This window comes from Polypterus senegalus, chromosome 1 (assembly GCF_016835505.1).
Source record: "Polypterus senegalus isolate Bchr_013 chromosome 1, ASM1683550v1, whole genome shotgun sequence".
NCBI classification, from domain to species: domain Eukaryota; kingdom Metazoa; phylum Chordata; class Cladistia; order Polypteriformes; family Polypteridae; genus Polypterus; species Polypterus senegalus.
In genome coordinates, this window is record NC_053154.1 from 167,420,555 (window position 1) to 167,444,181 (window position 23,627).

At 35.7% G+C, this 23,627-nt stretch overlaps 1 protein-coding gene across 1 annotated transcript in view; it reads left to right on the forward strand.

The window, feature by feature from the left end:
• Positions 1–23,627, forward strand: part of slco2a1 (solute carrier organic anion transporter family, member 2A1) — a 109,739-nt gene that overhangs the window by 74,713 nt on the left and 11,399 nt on the right. The window contains exons 9-11 of the mRNA XM_039762359.1: positions 309–525; positions 11,849–11,993; positions 17,516–17,682. Of these exons, the coding sequence (XP_039618293.1) occupies positions 309–525; positions 11,849–11,993; positions 17,516–17,682 (529 nt within the window). The remainder of the gene's footprint in view (positions 1–308; positions 526–11,848; positions 11,994–17,515; positions 17,683–23,627) is intronic.

The following is a 23,627-nucleotide window of genomic DNA, read 5'->3' on the forward strand; positions in this document are numbered from 1 at the left end:
CACTTTGCTCTTTTGTGTAAAATCTTTTAAAAGTACCAACATTTAAACAGATAAAAAAATGAACTTTTATTCCTTTTCCTCTTGGTTCTGCACTTGGGATTAAAATTTCTTGCTTACTGTAACTGGCAAATAAATAAATAGGTAAATTACTTTTTATAACAATCTAGAAACTGTATTTTTTTTTTTATTTGAGTTAAAAAGGGTTAAATATGAACCTCTCCCTGATGTAAGTGCTTTGGAAAAATATATCCACTTTGAAGATAACTATATAAAGATAACAAATGTTCTATTTTCCTTTGAATCATTAGGTGCCTTTAACTTACCAGCTGCTGCTATAGGAATGCTTCTAGGAGGAATCATTATGAAGCGAATGGCACTATCTCTCAAAATCATCCCCAGATTTTCTGTGGTTGTTTTGCTCATCTCTGTTCTGCTATGCCTCCCTCTCTTTTTCATGGGCTGCCCCACACAGAGGATTGCAGGGATTTATCCCAGTCAGGACCAAAATAAATATCCTATTGACAGGTAAATCTTTTTTCCGTAATTGTTTTAGACAATTAAGGATAACAAAAGTTAAATTATGATGTCACAAATGGAGGCAATATTTTGATTGGTCAATATCACAAATCTCTTTGATGAATGCATTCAATAAATGTAACAGAATACGAGGCAGACAATGAAGGAACACATCAATAGCTATAGCAGGCAAATGAGATACAAAAACACAAATAACTAAGTTATAATTGATACATGGATAGAGTCCATAATGACAAAGGAACCAGGCAAACATCAATATGATTTGTGTATGTTGAATTTTGGAACTTATGCATATCCCTGGCAACTAATGCAACAATTTGATCCAGCAAAGTCATTCCATTATATTTGTATTTTATGGCATGTTCCATCAATCTATTATTGTTCTGTAACCAATTTATCCTGGTCAGTGTCACAGTAAACTTGAACCAAGGGTCACAAGGTATTAGCCTTCTTTGTACCCACCCAGTCACACTCCTACATTCGAACACTCCAAGGCATTTTAGAACCTGCTGAAAGATTTTTGCCCATTGCAAAGAAAGTGATACTCTATGAAGTACATCCTACCCCCGTATCCTTTCCGGAAATTAGACAATTTTTATGTGATGTTAAGCAATTAAATTATTTTTATTGGATGGTTAAATAATTTTCAGTGTTGCACTGAGTTATTTGTGGTTTCAGTAAAAAACTTTTTTGAACAATTTTTGAACTCCAGCACAGAGCATTTGGCTATAGTATGGTAGCTTTGAAAAGAGGGAAAGTGAGCACAGGTAACTATGTGAAAATGTAAAAAAAAGGAGTTTCAAAACTGTAATTTAACAAAATAAGCTTAAAATAGGAATTTGAATATGTAACTGGCTGTGTGGAGACATTCATGGCTAGCCCTGAACCCAAATAAAACCAAAGAGGGCAAAGATATAATAAGAAAAGGTTTTATTATAGGGGCGGCACGGTGGCGCTGCTGCCTTGCAATTAGGAGACCCGGGTTCGCTTCCCGGGTCCTCCCTGCATTGAGTTTGCATGTTCTCCCCGTGTCTGAGTGGGTTTCCTCCGGGCACTCCGGTTTCCTCTCACAGTCCAAAGACATGCAGGTTAGGTGGATTGGCGATTCTAAATTGGCCCTGGTGTGTGAGTGTGTTTGTTTGTGTCCTGTGGTGGGTTGGCACCCTGCCTGGGATTGGATTCCTGCCTTGTGCCCTGTGTTGGCTGGGATTGGCTCCAACAGACCCCTGTGACCCTGTGTTCAGATTCAGCGGGTTGGAAAATGGATGGATGGATTATTATAATAAAAATATAATAAAACAGTAGGGTAATAGGATCTTGGAGACAGGATAAAAATGATAGAGAAAATAAGTATGAGTTAGTACTGGCATATTGGTATGTTATTTGTGTTTGGAATGGTTCTTACATGACTGCAGCAATATTGTTTACAGTCACTAGGCCCATTGCTGTTCACTTGAACCCACATGACATATTGTGTCATCATATCCTCCCTATAAAAGATGATATTCTGCTTCTAAAAAACATTCTAGCTTTGGATCTCTCAGTATTTTTTTGTATCGAATAGTACAAAGTACTTCTGAGAAGACTTTAATGTTAGGCCTCTTTTACTTCATCATATTTTTATGCTTTGGATTTGGTTGTTTGATTTTCTTTCTGTCTCTTCTGGTGTTCAGACTGCTGCCTGTTATTTAGAGTTTGATTTTTGCCTGTTGTTTTGTTTGTTCCATTTTTCCTTTCATTTTATTCCTTTCATCACTCACCTCTACATGTTCATGACACTGGTAGGGTGTCAAATACACTTGACTGCTTTTAAAAAAAAATTCTCGTCCTGCTCTTCCCTCTCACTTTCTGTCTTCTTGGATTCCCTTCATCTTGCCAGAGAAACTCTTGCCAGCTTCCTCCTGACTCCTTCATGGAACTGCTTCTCATGGAAGCTCAGCTACCACTTCTGGGGCCAGGAAAGGACTTGCAAACTCCTCGAGTCATCCTGTAAGAATTCTCCCTAGTGGACCCAATTGTTTGGTTAGCTTTTGTTTCTTAAATTTATTTTGGGCTGAAGATTTTTTTCCTTACTTCAGTTCTAATTTTTTATCATGGTTTTGAAATATGGGGAATCTAATGGTACATTCAAGTTTTAATCATTTATTTTTAGATTTATGGTTTTATTTTAACTTTATGTTTTGGAATTCCTGTAATGGTATTTTGTTTTTCCTACGGGCACCATCATTTTGAACAGTGGTTGCTAAGCTATTGGTTACGGATCCTAGTCCACACCTCACATGACGGTACTACCGCAAAGTTATTTAAGCCAGCGTCGGCCTAGGCTCTTCAACTATGATTGCAGATACATCTCAAACCTTTTACTGCGCTTGTATTTTCTGAAGATACTCCAATTTATGAATATCATGCCCTGTTTTCTGACTTTGGCTTAGGCACACATTAGAATTTATTTCCTGGTTTCAGACCTTGTATCATTCCTTAACCACATCTTTATCTCTTGATCTATCTCTTTCTCTGCTTATCTTGTTAGTACACCAATTGTCCCTGCAATTTCACCTGACTGTCTATAATGGGAAGCAGAATAATTATTTTTCTGATCTCACTATTATGATGTACAGTAATAGATATTCAGGCAGCTATGCTCCTTCCTTCACCAATATAACAAGCATATGTGAAACTACAAAGTAAAGAAACATACACAAATGCCAAAATAGTTTGGAAACAGCTTTTAAACTACAAGTAGCAATACAGAATGGTAAAAAATTTACATATATAAACTTACTGGCTATGCTATCAAAGGCTTAAACAAGAAGGATGAACTTCACTGTATGTGTTTGCTGCAGATACACTACTTACATCGGGAACACTTCACTGTAACGCGGTTCAGGAAGGACAAATATCATGAAGCAAGCAAATTTGGAACATGACAACAGTTTACAAAAATTGAAATGATTAATAATTAAACATTTTGCTCATCTTTACAAACATGACAATTATTACTATTATGCTTATATATTTATTAGTTACTATTATAACTAACACTATACCCTTATAGCCTGATTCCTGTCCCGAACTGTGGTAGCATTGTTAAAGCTATAGTCGCTGCTAGACTACCTTTATACACAACTCATATAATGCAACTAATGAAACACAGCTTTGGACTGCTACTAATTAATGGCATTAAATCATGCTTAAGAGATATTCACTGACATTATCTTTGTGATAAAAAGGCAAATGATTCCCTAATTGTGCACTTTGTGACAGATATTATTAATCGATATTAGAAAGAGTAGTAGTCCTTGAATTAAACTGGCTGACTGTTCTCTTATCTGTTTTCTATGCTTTGCATATAGGAATCAACTGATTGCTTTGTTATACACATGTTATCCCTGTTGTTTCTAGTTATAAGAATTCAGTGTTGACATATGTAAAACTACATACATCTCTTTACAGAAACTGCTTCTTCCAGTTTAGGGATGTGGATTGCAATAGCCTATCTCAGTAATTGTTGCTGCAAGTCATAAATACTCAGTTTTCATGTCCCACAACTGTGTTTCAATTCCTCAGTCTTGACTGTTTGTTTATGCTTCTGCAAAAGAGCTAGGACAAAACATTTGGACACAATTGTTGGCCATAAAATTGTCACTATGCTTACTTTTGCTATGGCAAAAGATTTTCTGGTTAAGCCACCACATTTTGTGCCACCTCACCATTTTAGCATGGACGTCCAGTGCCCAATTTTATTCCCTCTAAATAGCTGTTTCAAGTAATCACTTTAGTTCAACCTACTGTACACATTATGATCATTAGTATGTGTTTGTTATGTTTACCTAACCAATGCTGTATGACTACAACAATCTCACATTTTTTAACTAGAAAGTAGTCAATTATTATGTTAGTTTCTTTCTTAAAGGACATACAGATATCTTATTATATTGTTTCAGATTTTGTCAAATGAATACTTTGAACTGTAGATTACACTTTTTTCTACTGATCCACTAATCCAGAAGACATAAAATCACAATCTAAAATAAATATTTTTGTAAACTATCCAAAATGCCTAAGACCTTTTTGCAGTACAGTACCTACGACCAATTAAACAAGATCATGAAATATTAAACTAACCCATGAAACTTCATTAAGATAGACTATTGACTACAAACTGTTTTGTGTATTTTTGTTGGCCCTTGATTAAAAAAGAACAGTTAAGCAGACATTCACGGCTCGAATTGAAACAGCAAAACATTTGGCATCTAACGCCAATGGAAAAGCTACAGCTGCGAATTCCGAATGCAAAAAACTCGGAGGCAGACTTGCGGCTCTGGAAGATGGAAGCAGAAGGAATAATATTAGAATCGAAGGTCTATCTGAGAATCGTGAAATTCTTACCCATTTTCAAAAATAATTGGAGAGGACTTTAAATCAGATACCGAGATAGTGGCAGGTTAAAGCATACGTGGATCAAATACCTTTAAACCTAGGTCTTTAATTGTCCGCTTCGAGAGATTACAATTTAAGCCTAACGTAATGGCATTTCTCAGACACAAACAATAGATTATATTTGAAAGAAACCACATTTGTATTTTCCCTGATTTCTCACCCTCAACAGCTGCTAAACGTGCAGCTTTTTATAACATTAAACAGCTGTTACAGAAAACAGTTTTTTTTTTATTCTAAAGGAGACTGTTTAACATCATAGGCAATAGATATCTCTAATTTTTAATCCCTAAATGCCGCTGCTGGGGGGCTTGTTTTGTTTTGGACATGCTCTGTCTCTAGGTATGTCAGAGGACTGGGACTTTGTGAAGTGGGGTCCAGCTTCACGCGGGGAGGCAAAATGGGGTGGGGGTATAAGGGGGGAGAGAGAGAGAGAGAGCAAGCTATATCCATCTATCCATTTTCCAACCCGCTGAATCCGAACACAGGGTCACGGGGGTCTGCTGGAGCCAATCCCAGCCAACACAGGGCACAAGGCAGGAACCAATCCTGGGCAGGGTGCCAACCCACCTCAGCAGGCTATATCTAATCTATTATTTTAATCCTTATAATGATAACTAGCAACGTAACAATAGCCTGCATGGCAATTACTCGTGGGATAATTGGAAATTAAGGTTAACGCTGTCTCACTTCCAGTTAAGACTACAAAATGACATCAAAAATTCAGAATCAATGTCTCCATGATGGGACAGTTAACTTTGTGAGCTGGAATGTTAAAGGCCTGAATCACGAATTAAAGAGAAAGAAAGTATTCTCTGACCTAACAGGTTTAAACGCTAAAATAGTATTTTTACAAGAGACCCACTTACTAAGCAAGGATCAGTTCCGGCTGCAAAAAGACTGGACTGGCCAAATGTTCCATTCCAGCTCTACAAAGAAAACTAGAGGTGTGGGAATTCTCATACATAAAACAGTCTCATTTGTGGTATCAGATGTAGTATCTGATCCTGAAGGAAGATATGTGATTGTCATGGTCAGTTTGTTTAACTTTTAAGTGATTTTGATAAATGTTTATGCACCCAATGCCAATGATATAGAATTCATGCAAAATGTATTTGCATCCATTCCCAATGTGAACACTCATAAACTTATAATGACTGGGGACTTTAATTGTGTTTTAAATCCACTCTTAGATAGGACCCCTGTCACAGGGGGGATGACATCTAACACTGCAAAAACAATTACACAGTTTTTAACTGACCACAACCTATCAGACCCCTGGAGATTTCTAAACCCAAACTCAAGAACATATTCCTTCAACTCACCAGTGCATAATTACTACTCAAGAATTGATTATTTCTTTATAGATAATAATTTCTTGCCTATGATTAAATCTTGCAAGTACGACGCTATTGTTATTTCCGACCATGCCCCTTTGATCTTGGAGCTAAAATCATTAGGCCCCACACACTCATCTCTCAGATGGCGCCTTAGCCCACTTCTATTAGCAGACGAGAACTGTACAGAATTTATATCCAAACAAATCAGTTTCTTCCTGGAGACAAACGCATCCTCAGAGGTCTCTGCAGGAATACTCTGGGAAACTCTAAAGACCTTCTTAAGAGGACAGATTATTTCATATCTTTCCCACAGAAATAAATTAGAAACCAATAAAGTATCAGAGCTAACCAGTGAAATTACTAGAATAGATGAAGAACATGCCAGGTGTCCAAGTAAGGCTCTTCATAGGAAAGGCAGGCTCTGCATTCAGAACTCAACCTCTTAACAACCAAAGAAACTGAACAACTTATTTTTAAATCAAGACATCATTACTATGAACACGGAGAGAAACCTAATAACCACTTAGCTCAACAAATCCACAAGCAAGACGTTCGCAATGCAATCCCAGCAATCCCCAACATGAACAGGGATAAAATCATTGACCATAAAAATATAATGCACACATTTAGAGACTACTATAAATCCTTATATTCTACTGAGCTTAAAGAAGACAATACACAATCTAATGCATTTCTAGATACATTACAGATACCACAAATAGATACTTTTAGTGCAGAGGAACTGTATAAACCTTTGGCGCTGTCAGAATTACTAGATGCTATAAAGTCACTTCAGAACGGGAAAGCACCAGGCCCTGATGGCTACCCTGTAGAATTTTATAAGAAATTCTCCACTCAGCTAGCTCCCCTCTTATTAGCAACATTTACAGAAGCTAGAGACAATCAAATTCTACCTCAACCTTTTCGACAAGCATTAATCACCGTCTTTCCTAAACAAAATAAGGACTTATTACAATGTACATCATACAGACCAATTTCACTTGTGAATAATGATGTTAAGATACTCTCCAAAGTCCTAGCTAGAAGGATGGAGAAAGTGCTGCCTTCGGTAATACCACAAGATCAAACTGGATTTATTGAAGGCCGACACTTAGCTTCCAATCTTCAATGCCTGTTTAATGTAATATACTCAATATGGCTCTACCTAACTTTCAGTTTTATTTACTGGGCAGCAAACATACAAGCTATAAAAACCTGGTCACAAATAGATGAACATACACAGGCTTGGTCAGCAACAGAAATAAAATCCTGCAGTACTTCTTTATATTCCTTGCTTTATGCCCCAATAAGTGCAAGTTATCGGCAATATACTAATAACCCAATTGTGCTTCACTCACTCAGAATATGGAACCAATGTGGAAAGAATTTTAAGATGGAGAATCTTTTATCTGTGGCACCTCTGCATGAGAACCACCTTTTTCAACTATCGCAAACATATGCAGTTTTTAATATCTGGAAAACATTTGGGATTGATATATGGAAAACATCTTTGCATCCTATGAACAATTACATTCCAAATTTAACTTTCCAGCAGAACATTTCTTTCACTATCTTCAAATTAGAAACTTTGTCAAACAGAACCTGCCCGATTTTCCTCATCTCGCACCTTCCTCTATGCTGGAAAAAATATTGCTCAGTTTGGAGGACTCAGACAGCATTTCTGCAGTATATAAAATTATTTTACAGTCCCTCCCTTTCAAAGATCCAAGAGGACAATGGGAAAAAGATCTATCACTCAAAATATCAGAAAAGGAGTGGACGGTAGCAATACAGAGAATTCACTCAAGCTCCATATGCGCAAAGCATACAATTATTCAACTTAAAATTATATATTGAGCACATCTGTCTTGCTTAAAACTGTCCAAAATGTTTCCAGGGCAAGATCCAACTTGCAAATGCTGCAATCAAGTCCCAGCCTCACTGGGTCACATGTTTTGGGTTTGCACCAAAATTAACACCATTCCAGACAAAACATTTTAAGTACCTTTTAGATGGCCTTGGTGTCACAATCACTCCTAACCCATTAACAGCTGTGTTTGGTGTTCTTCCAGATGGGCTTAAAGCGGTGAAGGACAAACAAACTGTGATTGCCTTCACTACATTATTGGCACGCAGACTTATTTTGCTAAACTGAAGAATCCTAACTCTCCTCTTTTAAGTCAGTGGGTAATTGATGTTTTATACTGTTTGAAATTGGAAAAAATTTAATTCTTAGTTAGAGGAGCTGTACAGATTTTTTTCAAAACCTAGCAGGATCTAATCAATAATATTTTAGAATAAGCTCTTAAAGCACTGAGGAAGCAGATTCTCTTTCCATTTTCTTTATCCACCTATTAAACTGTATTTTGACCAGCTTTAAGTTTTACTCTGTTGGCCATGCTGTCTTTCTCAGGGTGGGTTGATTTGTTTTCAATCCTATTTTTTGTAAAAAATGATCTATCTGTATGGAATAATTACAATAACATCAATACAATTAAAATAAATATAAAATAAAAACAAAAAAATAAAATAAAAAAGAACAGTTCTGATTTCCAGTTCATGATCCCTGCCTGTCTTCTGACTACAGTTAGCCTATAATTAATTTCCTCCATTGATGCGTAAATAGTGAGCACTATGTTAGACTGTTTATTTCTTATAAATGAATCTGTTCAATTGTGACAAGCGATAACTAATGTTGCAACAAACCTCTGTGCCTCTTTGCCATCCAGATGGCAATGCACAAATTGTATTTTATTCTAAAGTAAACACCCTCCCAAGTCTCTTTCCATGTGAAAACTTTAAAATATTGTATATAAAGGTTAAGTAATACAGTGTGGGACCATGCTAGAATGAATACACAGTCTGGAGATGCTGTAATTACAGAACACCAAGTCAGATGGCATCTACTAAGTATTAAATGTTCTAAACGTTGCTGGCATTTGCTGTTCCTTGGGCATCCAAGAATGTTTTCCTTATTTCCTGATTTGCTGCTGTACTAGAGATAAGGTATTTCGATGGCTCAGAGCTGATTGTAGCAAAAGTTAGAAATGGCACTGGCAACAACAGAGGAAGCTGGCTTCACATGAGCCTTTTGTGGGCAGGATGATGGACTCATTTAGAAGCAGTACATTCAGTGAAAACACAAATGCTGGCAATCAATGTTGTGGCCAAGAACAATAAATTACAATCTGCCACAAAGTGCCCTGGAGTACCTTATCTTTAAGCTATAAGAAAATATTGTGGTGTTAAGAAAAATAAGCAGCCATTATCAGAAATTATCAGTATTCAATTGCTTATCTAAGACCAAAAAAAAGTTTTAACACAAAAAAAACTTAAGCTGTTCCTGAAGTTTGCGATATATTTTGTTTCAACTGTTAATAAATCACCTTTAATTTACACAATACACCCAATTTTGGCAGAAGTATAGTAATCCAAAATTATGTATTTTATTTATTAAAATGAAAGAATACAAAATTCTTATCGTTCTATCAGATGGATAAACTATTTTACAGTATGTGAAGTGACTGCATATTGTTAACATTACCCCAGTTGTTGTTAATAGTTGATCTTATCTTGCATAATGCTGCCTTATATTTCAGTTTTGGGTATCAGTTTTCTGTTATTTTCTGTATTATTTTTACTTAAGAGGCCAAAAGATTAAGTGGGTTAATACTGTACCATACCTCTGATAGGCAGTTGTGAGATGCTGAAGTGCAGAAAAAAGTCAGAAATACTAAAGAACAGGTTCTTTGCTGGTGAGAGATCTATTCAATATGCATGTGAAATACGAACATAAAATATGTAGCTCTAAAAGAACAGAAAATCTAGAGATAAAGTTTTTCATTGTTCTGCTGACCCATTTGGTGTTTCTTATGGTTTGCTCTTTTTCATATCTGTTTATTTTATAAAATATGACATATTACTATGTACAGTAAGTGTAATATGCTTTGCTATCAATTACAAGCTAGACAAAAATCATTATTACATATTTTTTTTACTCCATCCTCAATCTACTGTTCTATTCCAATCCCTTGACTCCCTAATCTCTTCAACATCCCTTTCTTTTTGCTTTTGAAGGAGATGTGAATGATAAAAAATGACAAATGTACTAATCAGGAAATGTTTCTTTACTTGAGGACACAAACATTATAAGAAATATATACATTCATTAAACAACTTTTTTAAAAAAAGATTTTTTGATAGTCATATGTGTCATGTTGACACAAAAAATGATTTTGTCAGGTGAAAACTAGTTCATTGTATTACAAGCAGGACAAATTAAAAATAATTGGAATCCAGAAACCTGATTTGGTCTCTTATTATTATTGATTCTCTAACAAAATGTCAAGTTCATTTCTTACTGGGTAAGGGGATCTGTGGCTTTTCTCAACAACATCAGTACAATACACATCCACACTTGTGGGACTGCAAAACTTGCAATGCAGCTTGCTCAGAAACAGGTTGAAGCCTTAATATTTGGATAAAAAACTATTTAGACAGGAAGAAAACATGTCAAGCAAATGTAGACATTTATCTATTAGCCAAACCCGCTCAGTCAATATCTCAAAGTTGAGAAGCAAATCTTCACAGTATCCAGAGCAACCAAAAAACACACATAGTCATAAAAAACATCACACAGACCATGTCTGGGCAGGGATTTGAACCCAGTCTTTTGGAGCAGAAAAGAAGCAATTCTAATCACAGAGCCAGAAGAAATTTTTCAGTTGTCTTCTAGCAAAGAAAATTCTAGGTAAATTAAGGTAAAGATGCATATTATCTCTGTATGTTTCACTCTTACTTCTAGATGGTTCCACTTTTTCTTTTTGTTTATGTTATAAACGGTTAATTGTTTTTGAAGCACACACCTTTTTTGCTTAGCCTGTGAAGAACTGGGGTGGTTCTGTGCTGTTGCCTGTTAATGTTGGGGTATGATCAGATTCTTTGTAACCGTGGTTGTGAAAAAATAAGTATACAAATGAACAGTTTCCTCATGTCTTTACAATAGTTTGATTGATCTATTAATGAACAATTTTCTGTATGCGCTCAGCTTAGAATACACCAATTGGGTCAGTTTAACTTAACACATTTTATTTAATGCTTTGAGATCCCATTTTATGTATTTCATGACAGCAGAGGTTATGATGTTAATATAGAACATAACACAGTTTGGCTTTTAAACCCTGTAGAAATGCCTTAGGATAATCCAGTGTTGTTGTACTGCATATTCTGTAGGTACTGTCTGGGGCAGATCCGCTAGGAAGGACTAGCGCCAACAAGGGAGTGAATCTTGTCTGCTTTCTGTACTGTATGTCTGACAAAAAAATAAAAAAATGACAAAAGGATTTGTGATGATAATACCATATACTTAAAACTCCCAGAAAGATTCAAACTTACTGCTCTCTGTGGATGATTTCCAAGTCAAAAGAAAAGCTTATTTTTATTAGATAAAGCAAACTTTTTAAAAAATATTGTTTTCTTTAATCTGTGTGTGAGAGAGAGGCAATAATAGACACATATTTTGTTTTGTTTGGCAGGAATTTACAAGGATTGTGTAATGTGGGTTGTGGCTGTTCTAATCGCACCTTTAACCCTGTTTGTGGTTCTGATAACATAGAGTACTTATCTCCTTGCCACGCTGGCTGTACAAACCACACTGATATAAATTCTCGAGGATCTGTGGTGAGTATTTCACATTATTTTTCAAGCTTCTTTGAAAATGCATAGTGTGACATCTGAGCACTTAATTTATTTCATATGTGAATGTTTGTGGGAAGGGATTTAAAAAGTCAATGCATATTTGTAAATACAGTAGTGCAGAGTTTGTAGAACTAAAGCGTTACCTATGGCAGACATGAGGTCCAGTTGCATAGTGTAATGTGCTTCATTTGGTACTGTGGTACCCAAAGATTCTCTGAAGACACATTGTACCAAATGAGTCTAGTCTTCGTCTCAGGTCATTGGATAGCGTCCATATCCCGCAACAACATAGCAAAACAAGTAGGACAAAGACTCTAAAGACCTGAACCTTAATCCTTTTGCAAAGATATCGGGAGTGCCACACAACCCTTTCCAGCAACCTCATGACCTCCCACGCTCTCCCAGTCCATCTACTGACTTCATAGGAAGAGTCATCATGTCTATGAATGTCGCTGCCAAGGTAAGTAAACCTCTCGACTAAGCTGACACTCTTTCCGCAGACAGACACACTGCAGTTGGCTGTGCCCAAGAGGTCATTAAAGGCATGGATCTTGGTTTTTATCGAGGATACTCGCAAGCCCAGACACTCAGACACCTTGCTAAGTCTCTCGGGAGCCACGATAAGAGGGTCAAAGGACCATTGAGACTATAAAAATGTCCACCGTGTCCACTTCTGAGAAACTATCAGTGTTTGATGTTTTTCTCTTTGGCAATAAATACATATGAAGGTTCCTGCAGTAGAGAAAACATTTCAATAGTTTTTTCAAGAAATTTGTATAGGAACAGTTCCCCTATTGTCAAAATTAAAAGGCTGTGCTAAACTGTCACTGTTTTATCATTTTGTTAACTTCTTTTATTTCGTATCCAAACCCTTTGTTTACCATGAGCAGCACAATTCTGAGTTTTGTAAATGTTAGCTTTGTAATAGTTTAATATTCGTTTGAGTTTAGTATCACTGTTTCTTTCACAGAATGTAAATGACAAAAGTTAATTAAGATATGAAAAATGCTAGACTTTTCTTCATATTATTTTAAGTCACCAAACACCCAATAAAAGCATCCATTTTTTTCATACATGCAATTCGTCACTCCAATTTTAGAAAACACAAGTCATAACTGCTTTGCATATAAATCTGATATGATGAACTACATTTCTGAGCAGAAAGTACGCAAAGTATAATCTCAGTGAGTCAACAAGTCAGTAGTGAACCAATTATACAATCATCCTACTATGAATTCACTTCACTTCAATTCACATAATTAAAGGTTCAGGCTGAGAGAAGCCAGAGCCAGTCACACCAGCATCAGACACAAGGACAATTGCAGTCATGCTTAAGGTGACATTCCACAGTAGGACACACTCTCACAACTGTCATAACAAACAAGGTTAAAATTCTAGTCACCTAAACATATATAAGTATGATGAACATATAAACTTCAAGCAGTGACCAAGATAAACCAGGCAATATTAACGATTCTGCCACCATTCCGCCCTGCCTGTCAGTTAATTTCTACTATTTGCAACCACCGATGTGCCTTAATGTTTTACCTCAGATTTTGGTTTTCCTTCAGTAGACTGTAAATCCTCTTGTATAAGTAGCCAGTGCTATTCCATCAAGGTAAAAATACTGTCTAAACAATCATTGTAGAATACAGATACATATTAGTAAGTTATTAAATCAATGTATCGTTAAAAATGTAATCTTTATGCTAAAAGAATTAGAAAAATGTCAAAAGATATATAATAACAATATAAAGTCTGAAGACCAGCTGCTCTGTGTATTTTATCAAATATTCAAATAATTGTTTGGCCAAGTGGTTATGCTGTAGTCCTGCAACTACAGGTATATTTTTTTAAAGAAAACAATTCACTACAGAATATAGTCATAATTGGTTAAACCCAGTGATGTTAAAGCACAACATTATTTTGTTTAAATACTGCAGTTAGTTAATGAAACATAAAATCATTATTACTATTACCATTTTCTTCAGTATCTACAAAATGCAGCACAAAGAGGTAGCTGAAAAACCATAATGTGGCAGTCAAGATACAATGAATTTAAAAAGTATTATTTTTGTGATGATCCTTGGAAATCAAACTTTTTGACATTATAAATTGTTTTATTCATGATATGTCTTTAAAATTGTACAGAGAGCTATCTGAAAGGCAAACCATTATCTGTTAACAGTTATAGCTGCTGCTCAGCTGCCAACAAAGAAAGATCATAAAATGAGGAAGAAAACAATATGTTGGTTATTGATTACATCTTAATTTTCTTCTGTTTCTTTACCAATTCCAATAAAACAAAAACGAATCGAAAACAGCAATGAATGCCTTTTAAAACTAAGTAATACGTTAGAAATGAAGGATATGTCTATGGAATGTGTGATGATATATACACCTGTCTTAACCCTCTCCATTATTATAGATTGGGAACAGATACATTATAATGCGTTATAGGCCCATTCATACACAAAGAGAAGAATAAAATAGTGAGAACACATAATGGCACAATAAAAGAGCAAATGAAGTCTCTATTTCTTGCTTTGAAAAGCTGTCTTAATTACTAAGGTCTAAGAATACAATATTTTCTTGCTGTCTTGCAGTCTATAAAGTGAATTTGAGACAGTTTACATTCTATTCAGGTCAGGTCATCTTGGGGAGCATGCACTGATACAGCGTGTTGCTGCACCCACCACACAACAAAACAGCTCGGGATCCTGGTGGCCACCCCAAAGGCAGACACGTGCTCCAGTCTCACCCTCCAGAAATGACCCTCTGTCTGCCGCAGCCAGGTGTTACAAGGGCAGCCCCTTGGCCTGGTCCAGCAACTCGGGTCCTCAATAATAAGGATCCTGCGAGCCAAATCACCCTCTGGGAATTGCATCACATGGCTGTAGTGCCATAACTGACTCCCTCACAATGCAGGTAATGTACCTCATTTGGGACTCCATGAGCAACTGCTCATTTGACAAAAAGTCAAGCCAGCAGTATCCAAGAATTCTCTGAAGAGACACGGTACCAAAGGAGTCCAGTCTTCATCTCACGTCACTGGATAGCATCCATGTCTCGCAACCATACAGCAAAACAGGAAGCACCAGGACTCTAAAGACTTGGACCTTCATCATTCTGCATAGATATCAGGAGCGCCATACACCCCTTTCTAGCGGCCTCATTATCCCCCATGCTCTCCCAATCTGTTTACTGACTTAATAGGAAGAGTCACCAGAGACAAGAATGTGCCTGCCGAGGTAAGTAAACCTCTCAAAGAGGTTGATACTCTCTCTGCAGAGAGACACACTGCTGATGGCTGTGCCTAAGAGGTCATTAAAGGCTGGGATCTTGGTTTTTATCGAGGACACTCGCAAGCCCAGACACTCAGACTCCTCGCTAAGTCTCTTGAGAGCCACAATCAGAGCCTACATTAATTCTGTGAAGATCACAGCATCGTCGGCAAAGTCAAGATCCTTTCTTAGCCAAAAGATGCCCCACAGCCGCTGCAGCCCACAACTTTGCCCAACACCCAGTCAATGCAAGCATTGAACAGAGTAGGAGCAAAAATACACCCCTGACGAACCCTAGAATCAACTGGAAAAACCACAGAGGTTCTGCCTCCACTCTTCACAGCACTCACAGTACCAGTGTATAGGCCAACCGTGATATCCAGCAACCTTGAGGGGATCCCACGAAGTCTCAGAACGTCATACAGGGCTCCTCGATCAACTGATTCGAATGATTTACGAAAATTGACAAAGGCTGCAAAGAAACTCTGCTGATATTCACGCTTGCACAACATGAGAGATATTATTATTATTATTCTACATTATATTGAAATAAAAATATCATTTTTATATATGTTTTATATGTAGTAAGAAATCTTAGAAAGTAATGCTTTAAGTTAAATTCATATTAGTGTTTACTTAGTCATAGCCATAGACAATGGTATAGACTTTTACCCCCTGTAAGTTAATATGAGATAAAACTTACTTGCTATAACTAATTTACAGTGTGATAACTGAGTCAGTTGATGTTTAGAATAGGTCCCAGTGCACAGGGACTTAGAAGACCCATTTCTTTTAAACAAGAACTTTTCTGAGTTTTGCTATTTCAATTTTCTCTTTTTTGTGTGAACTGTCTTACTTTGAATTTATACTGAAGCTCTTAAAGATGAAGATATTTTGTCTGTGGAATCATTTCGACGCGTCAGGCTTTTGCCGGATCCCATTTTGTATTCTAGAGTTGCTGTAGTACTGTAGTAATTTTGGGAAAACGCAGCTATATATATATATAGTATATTGATGAAGTTGAAATAACATTACACAAAAAATTACAAATTCATTAATAATTACAAAAAGCAAAGGACTAATTTTATTATTTGAAGGCTTTGTTGACAGATGTTGCAGCTGTGAGTTAATTAGCATACAGCTGTACCAGGCTAGACGCTGCACTTTTTGCCTGTTCTTCTTTTTAAAGTTCCCATGAGTTGCCTAGAGACCATAAAAAAATACCTTTCCACTCTTGCCACATGTTTTTAATCACCTGATGTTTGGGCTTTGTTGGGAATATTCCAGAATATTGTCTTTTGGGTGTTAAGCTCCTCCATTGTCACTTTAGCTTCATATTTTGGTTTATTGTTCTGAAAGAAAATTAATCTTTGCCTTCAGTCTTTGCTATATTTATTTTGTCTTTTATTTCTGCAAGTTGTTCTTGCCATGATCCAGGGCAGGGTCCCAATAAGATGATGCTGTCACCAGTATGTTACATGGGAGGAATGTTTTGTGGATGATGCATACAGTAGTGTTATGTTTGCATTATGTATACTACTTATAATACACCTTTTGACAGGGAATACCAGAAAGTCTTCTCTTGGATCTTAGAAAATTCCAACGGGCCTTATATCATTTTAGACTGTAGTCAAGATGTGATGTGAATTTTGTTTTTTAATTATTGTTTAAAACAGTGGCTTTTACTGCATCACACTTTTAAATTATTTTATAAGTACATGGGCAAAAGTTATATGTATTATTCATTGTTTCGTATGATTTCCATTTCTTTTGACAACCACTGAGAACAAAAATATATCATTAATAAAAAAGTATGTATTTATTATCACAGTATCTCTTATTCATGTCATTTAAATAATGCCCATTTGCTGTGACCACTAATTTTATGAGCAAGTTACTGTCAAAAAGTACTGTACAGTGTAGTCCTGAACAATTAAAATACACTGGAAAAATATGAAAAGTGAAATCAGCCTTTCTTTTATGTCTACAGAATGCATAATCTGTTTCTCCGAGTCATGTAACCTCTTTGTTGATCTTTCAGTGTCAGACTTTTTGTGTACTCATTATATTTGATATATCTTTAAAACAGGTTTGTGTATGTACAGTGATTCATGTAAATATTAAATGTGTTCTGAAAGTAAAAACAATAACTGTTGTGATGACCCATTCTGTTTTTTGGGTAACATTTGTTTTATGCCAAATATATTTTCTTCTATACAGACATATACCAACTGTAAATGCATTGGTAAAGGAGAGTCAGGATCAGCTCGTTCAGGCTCATGCCTCACGGAATGTTCTGAGTTTCTTCTGCCTGTCATAGTTATCATCTCCTTGGCAAGTCTTGTGGCCAGCCTCTCACACAATCCTATTTATATGACGGTTTTAAGGTAAGATCTGATTGTGAATTACTTTAAATACACTTAGCAAAAGTTGTTTTTTCACCTTCCTTTGCATTGCCAAGTTAGGTCAATACATTTCTCCACTGTAGCATACACTTTCACTGATAATATATCCTTTAACACTCCATGAATTGGAATCTACAGTATGTTGATTGCTTTTATTTTCCACTGCTACTGGAAATCCCCATTCAAAGAAGGATGACGTCTAAGATTTAGCGTGCGGGGGAACAAATGAAAACAAATGCAGCAGGATGAAGGTGAGCACAGCGGCAGATTGTAACTAATCTACAGTACAACTTGATCAGTATTATGTTTGCATCACGGAGTGTACAAAGACACAGAAAAGAATATTACCACAAACTGCTGATATTGTAATCTCTTAGAAATAACTACAGTTGGCCCTGCTGTCAGAACTTGCTCCCTACCATTTTCTTTGAAAGGGAAATTTATAGGTAAAGTGGTCTCAGTGTGCGGTGCAGTACAAGTGGCATCATACAGAGAGAGAGTGCGTGTGACATCAGATTTCAGTCCCAGTACAGTCAATAGTGAATGACTGCATTATTGTCAGCATCTGAGAAGTGAAGAGTACTCAGCTCTTTAGAATGACAATATAAAACATTATATAGTAAACGTATAATGCATAAGCCAATATCAAACCCATCAAACTGCCCTTATAAATATAGTGGATCATATTTTTGCTAAATACTCAATCTATAAAGGATTGTGAATTCTTTTTCAGTTGTTGTGTCAATTGTTTTTCAGATGTTGTCTGGATTTACCTGTGTGTAGTTGGAGAAAATTACTGAATACACATGTACATTAGAGAAATAATTAGACAAATAGGAAATCAGTGATAACCACATCTAAGTGAAAGATATGTTTAGCTGTATGCTTTCAAAATAAAAGTAAAAACAAAGACCTAATGTTTTTAGATGTGTTTTATATAATTTGTGAAGCACCTATTGCAATAGGCATATAATCTATCAGTGTGTCTGTCTGTCTTCATGAAACAATTGACTCCCTTTGGACCAGTTTGGTTGAAAATTGGAACACTTATTCTTCAAAGAAATTTGTAGACACACATCACTTTTCATTCAGATATCACAAAAAGATCATGTTGTACAAGTATGCAAAGTTCAAAATCTCTCATTGAAAAGCATTGGCAAATATGTAAACTTATCTATCTTAACACAGAGAAACATTCTGTGCAGCTTCAGCTATGAATTGGTTTTCTGTTTCAGTTTTACCTTTGCAGCAGTTACAGCAACTTGTATATTTTCGTCTTTACTCATCCACCAGCCACTCAGACACTACGGTTGCCATGAAGTGCAATGCACAAAAACAAATTAAATCATGCAAAAACAAATCATAAAACTAAAAAACAAACTGAATGCACAAAAACAAATGAGAAAACAGAAAAACAAATTGGAAATGCAAAATCAAAGTAGAAAACACAAAAACAAATTGAATATGCAAAAATAAAACACACAACAAATGCAAGTGGAGCAGCACACACGCAAAACGACATCTGTGCAAACAAATTAGGAAGCATGAAAACAAAAAGAGCAGTCTATAACCCAAATCGAAACAGAAAAAAGAGTGAAAGCTAACCATACTTCACGATTCATTCCCAGCTTTTCCAACGAGTGGCGTGGTGGAAGCATGAACTGTGAAAGGTAAAAGGGATCTGTTATCTTTTTTAGGTATTTTTATATACTTTGGCAGAAAAGATAACATTTGCTTAACATTGGACACTGTGCCAGAGCAGCGGCAGAGCCAGCTGGGGTTTCGCCAGTAAATAAGTTTGTATCAAGTAGAAAACTGACATGACTACTGCAGACGTTGCAGAACAAATTTGTTGCTTTGATATTAGATATAATAGTTTGGTCTAATGTCAGCCAACTAACAAACTGCATTAAAAATAATCAAATGTGTAACAGATGGTGCTTTTGGTCAGCTATGTGTGTCCTGCAACATTCTGGTATGAATAATTGCTAACCATCACACTCTCGGCATCACGTTATGGTTTTCTAACAGTCAATACAGAACTGACAAACTTATTTTTGGAAAACTTCAAATGGATCTCTGGCAGTTATGCAAATGTTTTATGTCAAATCATTAAGAAATACATAAATACACAGGAGTTATGTGTCACTGCTTCCACCACACCACCCGTTAAGACCCCGTAATTGATTCATGACGTACTGCCACCTCACTTATTGTTTTCTTTTATTTTTAACCTCTGGCTTTGAGTTTGTAGTAGCATTTAAAAGAGTAAAGTCAGGTCAGGTTGGGGAGCATGCACTGATACAGCGTGTTATATGACAATACAGCTCGAGATTCTGGTTGGCAACCCCCCTGGCAGACAAAAGGTCCACTCCGACCCTCCGGAAATGACCTTCTATCTGCCACAGCCAGGTGTTATGTAGGTGTCCCCTTGGCCTAGTCCAGCCATTTAGGTCCTCAACAATGAGGATACTGCAAGCCGGAACACCCTTAGGGAATTGCGCCACATGGCCGTAACTGACAAACCGTCATAATGCAGGTAATGTACTATCAATTAAAAATACTGAACTATGTTTGTAATGCTTTAAATAGTGCTCTGGCAAAGAGTGCTTGACGTTAAGGAAACGTTATCTTTTTTGGCAAAGTATAAAAATACCTAAAAAAGATAAGAGATCTATTTTACCTTTCAGTGTTTTTGCTTCCATCAGAGCACTTGTTGAAAACCTGGGATTGAATCATGATGTACATTTAACTTTCACTGTTTTCTTTACATGCTTCCCAATTTGTTTGCCTTGTCCTCATTTTGTTTGCATGCTGCTCTATTTACATTTGTTGTTTCTGAATTGTTTTTGCGTTTTCTGATTTGTTTTTGTGCATTCAATTTGTTTTTGTATTTTCTCATTTTTTGTGTATTCTTATTTGTTTTTGCATTTTCTGATTTCTGTTTGTGTTTTCAATTTGTTTTTGTGTATTCAGTTTATTTTTGTGTTTTATGATTCAGTTTACATAATTTGTTTTTCCATTTTCTCATTTGTTTTTGACTACTCAATTGGTTTTTGCATTCTCTGATTTGCCTTTGCATATGCAATTTCTCTTTGTGTTTTCTGATTTGTTTTTGTGTTTTCTGATTTGTGTTTGTGTTTCCAAATTATTTTTGCGTTTTCTGATTTGTTTTTAAGTATTCAATTTGTTCTTGTATAATCTGATTTAATTTTGGATTTTTTAAATTTGTGTTTGGGTTTGCAATTTGTTTTTGTTTTCTGATTTGTTCTTACATTATTTAATTTTTTTTTGCGCATTGCACTAATACTATCTGCAGGTTATTGTTATAAAGAAGAATGTCAGCCTGCAGCTAAACACTGAACTAATTAATTACAAAGGAAAGGTTCAGATCATATAAAAATAGCTAGGTTGAGAAATAGAACTGAAGTCGATTTGCAGGCAGAAGATCAGGCATGCAGCAAGAATTGTGCTGGGTTATAGAGTTTCTATGGTGCATGACGAGGAGAAGAGTACAAGTAATGGATGCTGAAAGAGTCACTTGGAGATATAGCGTACAACAGACTAAAATGAGATATTTCATCAGCGCCCATATCGTCATGCTGGAATTAAAATCTTTTAAGATAATTGTCACCTTTGATATTTAAGTTATACAATAAATCAGTTCCTTTTTCAAGTTCTTAGTTATTAATGAAACTTTAATTACAGTAATTACTTTCTTTGGGTTTAATTGATAGTAGTTTTAGTCACAGACTCTCCACCATTTACTCATATCAACTAATGACATTTTTACATTACTATTGAGCCACCACAAATCAATTTAGGCTACATTTTTAACATTTTTGTCATCTTCATGACATTCTAAAGTGCTTTAAAAAGCATGCATTTAATGTAGTCTACTAACGCATACAATTTCATTCAATTATCATTGTTATTGTTACAGAAGTAGTTAAAAGACAAAAATGTGGTACCAGTCTCTTGAATGAAGGAACTAAAATGTGTGAAATGCTCCAACTCCAACTTTCTTATCAGTTAAATTAGTTTCCAAACATACTTGAATGTTATGGCATGCATAGATTTTCTAACTTGCTACTATCTCAAGTCCATCATTCCAAAGTGCTTAATGCTTTTTAATTACAGGAACGTGCAAACTCTAAGCAACCAGGATTTGTCTCTAACTGCTTCTTGTAAACTCTTAATTAAAATCACTAATATGTTGTGGTAATGTTATAATATTAGTTTTGTGCATGACAATGCAAATCATATTATTATACTAGTAATTTGACATATATACTGTGTCTCTGTGTTTTCTTGCCAAACTGCCAGTGTGTTTTTCAGTCAAAAAGATATCTGAGTGGAATAAACATTTGTCAGTTTTTTAGAATAGGTTTCAAAAAGTCTGTGTCCGAATGAACAGAAGCATATTATTGATACCATTTAGAGCATGGGTGTTATCAGGTGTACACAGTCTAAATTGGGCGGAAAGAACAGGGTCAAGTATAACTTTCCCAGTGTTATGGAAGTCTTGAACTTCTCAGACACTTCCTGCAAAACAGATTTTTTATCTATTCAAAATCCTAGTCACAGCTTACTCAAGCATTCACTGCAGTTCACAGCAAACCAGATCCTAATAGGTTTAAATTTGTTTTGAAGGAAGTTAAGAAAATTCTGAGTAATCAGATTAAGCCTCACAACTGAAACATATTACACTGCACATCTAGAAAGGTCTCAATCACAGAATAACTGCAATCATTTTTTTTGTTTGAAAAAATTGAGCCTTTGCCACATTCAGTGCTCTTCTATAAAGATGCAGATCTGATTTCTAGTCAATCTGGTTGCTATTTTTCATCAGTTAAGTCAGTACATCGGTAATTTAGCAAGAGTATCCAAATAAAACAATCCAATTTTTAAAAGATGAAGTTTCATCCAGAGAAGTAGCCATGAAGGCAGTTAACTTAGTTAAGTCAGAAACAACATGCTAAAAAAAAAAAAATTTCTGTAAGTAATAGAAAAGTACCAGGTAAATTTGTGATGAGATTAGTGATACTGCATTGTGATCTGAAATAGCCACATCTAAAATCCAGATCAGAAGTGATAATACTTAGCGAAATGAAATCAGCTTTTTTCCCATGTTCTTGCGCTATGAAATTTACATGTTGTTAGAATCCATGTCTGTTTATTACATTTATAAAATGACCAGTAGAGCAAGCTTAGAAGACATTATAAGATATGAAATCACCTTGCAGTATGAGGCTATCCATAGATGTGAAACAGGACCTTGGAGCAAGTGATAGATATATTTTCAAAAATTTGTGGGATTTCACTGGAAGTGACATGGTTAGCCTATACAGCAGTGCTTAGAAGAAAGTTCATGCTGAGGCTCAGTGGTTTTCCAGTTAATATTCATGTTGTACCAGAGCCTTTGTCAATTTAGTGTTTAGTATTATCCTTTTGTATGATTTGTGTTTTGTTTGTAAATTTATTTTAAAATTAACTGTACTCTGTTTTGTAACAGTGTATAGCACAATTATGTAAAAGGTTCAAAATTAGTGTTTAATGTTAATTGAGCAGGAGAGCTACTGATAAATGTCATGATGATGATGATGTAATGTACTGATGGATCAGTAACTTTTTAAAGGATGCCGATCCCTGTACTTAGTAAGTCATGAATTTCATTCCAAAAAAGTAGTCAGCTTAGATCAGGGATCTCCAACCTTTTTTCCCTTGAGTGCTACTTTTACAAAATAAAATTGGCCGAGAGCTACTCATGTTTTCTTACGTTTATTCTCATAGCTTATTTCAACCCAAACAAACTGAATAAGCTTGTTATAAACATGTTGCTGTCCACAAATTGCATTTTGCATTAAAACATCACAAAAAAACATTTAGTTCACCTGTAAGTGCATTTTGTATGTCTGTATGCATTT